This window comes from Carlito syrichta, unplaced genomic scaffold, assembly GCF_000164805.1.
Source record: "Carlito syrichta isolate Samal-C Ts95f unplaced genomic scaffold, Tarsius_syrichta-2.0.1 Scaffold308290, whole genome shotgun sequence".
In the NCBI taxonomy this organism is placed as follows: domain Eukaryota; kingdom Metazoa; phylum Chordata; class Mammalia; order Primates; family Tarsiidae; genus Carlito; species Carlito syrichta.
The window spans coordinates 136,358-141,742 of NW_007252386.1; the positions used below are offsets into that span (position 1 = coordinate 136,358).

The 5,385-nt window shown below is 35.6% G+C and overlaps 1 protein-coding gene across 1 annotated transcript; it reads right to left on the reverse strand.

Annotated features, from left to right (window-relative positions):
* Nucleotides 1–247: 247 nt before the first annotated feature.
* On the reverse strand, nucleotides 248–1,174 carry LOC103267824 (olfactory receptor 4F15). Its single transcript, XM_008065401.1, has one exon. The coding sequence runs from the start codon at nucleotides 1,172–1,174 to the stop codon at nucleotides 248–250; it is 927 nt and encodes a 308-aa protein (XP_008063592.1).
* Nucleotides 1,175–5,385: the final 4,211 nt, after the last annotated feature.

Below are 5,385 nucleotides of genomic sequence, written 5' to 3' on the forward strand. Positions count from 1 at the left end.
CTTTCAAAGTAGTAAGTTACAAAGGACATAAGATTTTATATGCAGCACTTTGATGCGCAGAGTGCATCAAAGAACAAAACACTTCTAATTTAATGGTAAAATAGGTACCATAACTTAACAGAGAGTAGATTTCCAGGCATATAACGTGGCCTAAGTCTTGGGCATTTCGCTGAAATTGCGTAATTCTTTATTGCAGCCAGGATGAGGGAGACTCCATAGTTCCACATCTTCTTAGCCAATTCATTTATTAAATCTTCCCAAAATGCACAAAATGACTGAACAGATTCCTCATTGCCACTATCATGTCTTTGTTTCGGAATGTATAGATGACTGGATTCAGAAAAGGAGTAATAAATGCATCAAAAATAGCAAGATATTTATCAAGGTATGACGTGGGAGAAGGCCATGTGTAGAAAAACATTAATGGCCCAAAGAACAAAATGACCACGGTGATATGAGCTGACAGAGTGGAGAGAGCCTTGGATAAAGAACCAGAAAAATGCTTCCATACAGTAAACAGAATGAATATGTAGGAAATGACCAGCAAGACAAAGGAGCCCACAGATATGAGTCCACTATTGACAGTGACCATGAACTCCAGTGCTTGGGTATTTGTGCAGGCAAGTCTAAGCAGCCGGGGAAGGTCACAATAAAAACTGTCAAAAATATTAGGGCCACAAAAAGGTAAATCTACCACAAAAACTAATTGGACCAATGAGTGGATAAAGCCAATGACCCAAGAGCTAGCTAAAAAGGATTGACACATTCTTGGGCTCATAATGGTCAGGTAGTGGAGAGGTTTGCATATGGCCACGTATCTGTCAAAGGCCATGGCTATGAGCAACACCATCTCAGCGCCCCCAACAGCATGACTAAAGAAGATCTGGGTAATACATCCCCAAAAAGAGATGACTTTGTGCTTCTTGAAAATATCACAAATCATTTTAGGGGCTGTGATTGAGCAAAATACCATATCAATGACTGAGAGGTTAGCCAGGAGGAAATACATGGGGGAGTGAAGATGAGCATCCATGGTTATAGTAAACACAATGACAAGGTTTCCCATCATGCTGACAAAGTATAACAATAAGGAGAAGACAAAAATGAGAAGTTGAATCTCCCATGAGTTGGTGAATCCCAGAAACACAAATTCTGACACCACAGAGTGATTCATTCCGTCCGTTGCCTCCAGGATCAGCTTTCATATTACCTAAAAAATAAAATAAAATGAGAAATAATTACCTGAGCAACTTTTAGTATTCAAAAAAAAAGAAAACCGCTAGTCATTAAAATGGGTATCATATTAACATCTCACACAGCCAAATGACCTTCATCATGTGCATACTGGAATTCTCATTGGAGGGGTCAGCTGGCTCCCATATGGTTTCAAAACTGCCACTACTAAATCAGTTTCATCTCTGGACCTATTTCTTCTCTGTTTTTGTCTAGTATAACATGGATATTTCCTATTTCTTCCTGCCTATGATGTTCTACTCGGAAGACCTAATAGGCCATCCTTAAATTCTTTTCACTATCATTTTCTTGTGAGTAAATATGATTTCAGCCAGTCACATGAGTCAGCTAACAATTACTTATGCACAGCATACAGCTTTCAAAGTCTCTGTTCTGTTATTCTTAGTGCTTAATTCGACTTTTAAAAGTTTCCCTTCTTTAAATTTTAAAATTTTTCTTATTTTATTCTCCAACTCACAAAAGCTAGTTCTCAAAGTCCCAGGTAAATGTTCCCTTATTTGTAAAATCTTCCCAATATGCCATAGTCTTTATATTCTCAATGTACTGTTAGAATTTATTTTACTTTGCCTGTCATGAATATATAAATGTCTATCTCTCCAATTAAAATGTAGCTTCTTGGTTACAGAAATCATGTTTGATCGGCATTGTTTGCCCCTACCATCATCACAATCACCAATAGTGACTAACACAGTCACATAATAAGTGCATCACACTTGTTGAATGAAGGAATACATCAATGGGACTGAAGTTAATAGAGTGTATAATAATTCAGTAAGGCTTATGTTAATAGTATGTTAATAGTATGCCAATCAGGAATTATCACAGGATCCCAAGCTAATTTCTCTGCTTATTCAACCACTTAATCCCTTGAAACTAAAAATTAAAAAATTAAAAATAGTAATAATAATGCAAAACATGGTAAAGCATTTTTTAAAAAAACACTATACAAGATGTCATAAAAATAAATATGGGGTCTCAATTATCACATTTAAATAATCAATAAAAGGTTTCTAAAATGTTTCAAAAATGAGAGAAATCACTTTATTTCATAACTGTTTTTAAAAATGTCCGTTTCTTTTCTAAAATATGATGAGCTGAGACAAATAATCTCTAATATAGATATACACATCTATTGGATCACCTAAGATAAGAACTGTAGCACACAAAGGTAACTTCTTATATTTTCAAAATGGAAATGGATTAAAGAGTGACAGAAATAAAATGTTGAGTGATAAAAGCCAGACAGTGTCTGTGTCTATACTTAGGGAGAAGATAATGATTGAGTTGTAGAAATTAAGTCCAAGCCGGCTCGGTGGCTCAGCCTGCAATCCCGCACCTTTGGGAGGCTGAGGTGACTGGATTGCCTGAGCCTGCGGGTTCAAGACCCACCTGGGCAGCGAGACCTCATCTCTACAATAAGTCAAAAAAATCAGCCGGGCGTGGCAGTGCATGCCTGTAATTCCGGCTACTCGGAAGGCTGAGGCAGAAGGATCACCGGAGCCCAGCAGGTCGAGGCTGCAGTGGCCGGCAGTGGCCACTGCACTCCAGTCTGAGCGACAGAGTGAGACTCCAACTCAAAAAAAAAAAAAAAAAGAAAAGAAATTAAGTCCAAAAAATAAACTAAGAAATGGTGGCCAGATTCCAGCATGGGGAGGTAAGGCACTATCAGTTTTTTTAGGAATAAAGAATAACTGCCAGAGATAAGCCATCAGAATTTTACAGTTCAACGGGGTATCCCTAATTTAGTCCAACATTTATGTTATACCAGTGAAATAATTCATACAAGAAGAGATATACGAAGTGGCTTGCTCAGTGTCACAAAGGTAATTGGTGAGAAAGTTTACACTGGGACCAAGATCTTATGACTCCCATTGGAAATTTTTTTACCATAAGTAGATTTTGTGTTAGTTTACTACTGCTGCTGTAGCAAGTTGCCACAAGCTCAGTGGCTTAAAATACACACCAGAAAAAAAAAGTTATCATCTTATAGTTCAGAAAGAAAGAAGGTTAAAATGGGTCTTCAGAGCTAAAACCTAGGTGTCAACAGAGCTGCATTCCTTCTGGAGAGTTGAAGAAAGAATCCATTTCCTCGCCCTTTCCAGATTCTAGATTTTCTAGTGTCCAGTTTTTCCAGCCTGCAGTTCTTATCTCATGAACCTTTTCTCCCTCTTCAAAGTACATCACTCCAACCACTACTTGTCATCACATCTCCTCACTGACTCTAACTCTTCCTCTTATAAGAACACTTGTGACTACATAGGGTAGATTCAGATAATCCAGGATAATCTTAAGCCTCAAAATCTTTAAAGTAATCATATCTGCAAAGCCTCTTTTGCAATATGACGTGACAGATTCATAGATCCAGGGGTTAGGACATAGACAACTTCGAAAGTCATTATTCTGTACAGCATAGCTTTTTTTACTATGAACAAATGTTTTAGGAAAAAAAGGAAAATCTTAAAACTAAGCAATAAATCTGAAATAAGGAACTTCAAATAATCTGTCAGAAAGGTGGAAGAGACATTGAGGGAAGAGGGACAGATAGTGCATTCGGACTTTTGCCCTATAACTACACATTTGTAACTTCTGACTTCAGTTATATGTAGGACCAAGCATGGACAACTAATCTCCGTCAATATTAAAGAGCCAGTGATAATTAGTCAACCAATATGTCCTTGGAAAAGTAGTTTTTTCAGGTATATAATTGACTCCTGAGTGGTTTTCTGACTGATTTTTTGTTCATTAATTCAATAAATATTTTGAGTGCCCAGGATGCCAGACATCATTGAAGAGGCTGGGATAAAGAATTGACAGAATTCTTGCTTTGTTGAATCCATATTAAATAGATTAAAAGTAATCTTGGTGTAACATACAGGCTTTTTTCCTCCAGAAAACGTAAAACACTTGAAAAATTCTGTAATTCATCCTGGGGAGTCTCAAACTCTCCATTTATTTCTAACTCAATTCCACGTTCAAGAAGTCTTTTCTCAGTATTCAGATTCCTTTATTTGAATTCTTACATCTATGGCTTCCATTACACTATGTAATTGTTCGGTGGTTTTATCTAATAAATATACATTGGTTTTATCTCCCCATATGTATTTATAAAACATGTGAAGTTTCATGTACTAACTAAAAAACAACTCAAAAAAATGCTGGGAATAAGAATTATTGGTTTATTCACTCATTCATTCAACAAATAATTATGCTTTATCAATAAAGTACCTAGCAATGTGCTAAAACTTAGTGATAATATACAGGTGGGAAAATAGATATCAATCATGTGTAAATGAGAATCTAAGGTTATCAGAACAATTTTCATAAGACTTGTGCAAACTATTTTATGATTTGTGTCCAAACTTCATTCATGAACTATAAACTAAATAATTAAAAATTCTCTAGAAATGGACCAAAAAAATGACAAAAATAATGATTACTAGGAGATAACTAAGATTTCTCTGATTCTACCAAAAATTTTATTACGGCATACATGAAGTAGCAGGGCAGTAATATAAGCAGTGCTTTCTCCAAATAAATTTGAGCAAAAAATGACAACTCAGAATAGCAAAAAAAAAAAAACCATGTTAAACTTGACTCAAATAATTTATATGGAAAAGAACAAAACTAATAGAGAATGTATTCATTCATTCAGAAAAAAAAAAGATTATGTGTAAAGTTTACACAAAACAGAACCCAAGCAGAAGTGAAGGTGGACATCAAAAAAAAGTTAAACACTTTTTAAAATCAGAAAAAAGTAGTATGATGAGAAAAAAAGAAAAGACAAAAGGAAATTGTATTATTGAATGTAGCAGGAGACCAAGATGATCTGTTAAATGGAAAACTGTGATACAGGGGAAGAGATGGCAGAGTGGGAGTTTGCTTAGATGTGCAATATTAAAAGCTCCAATGTTCCAGCATTAGAGTTTCTTTTTTTTTTTTTTTAGATTGGCATTCTGAAATCCCTAGTTTTGCTTACATTGCTACAGGAAGTGTACTTCATGGAGCTATTATAGAAAAACAAGTTATCAGAGGACTTTCCTTGGCCAAGATCTTATGCATACAAGACATGAGAGTTTTGATGATGAAGAAAGATCATTTTTAACCTCAGTCCTTACCTTAGAAGGATTGGTT

Coding starts and splice junctions, on each gene's coding strand:
- LOC103267824 (XM_008065401.1), bottom strand. CDS start 1,174: ATGAATCACTCTGTGGTGTCAGAATTTGTGTTTCTGGGATTCACCAAC.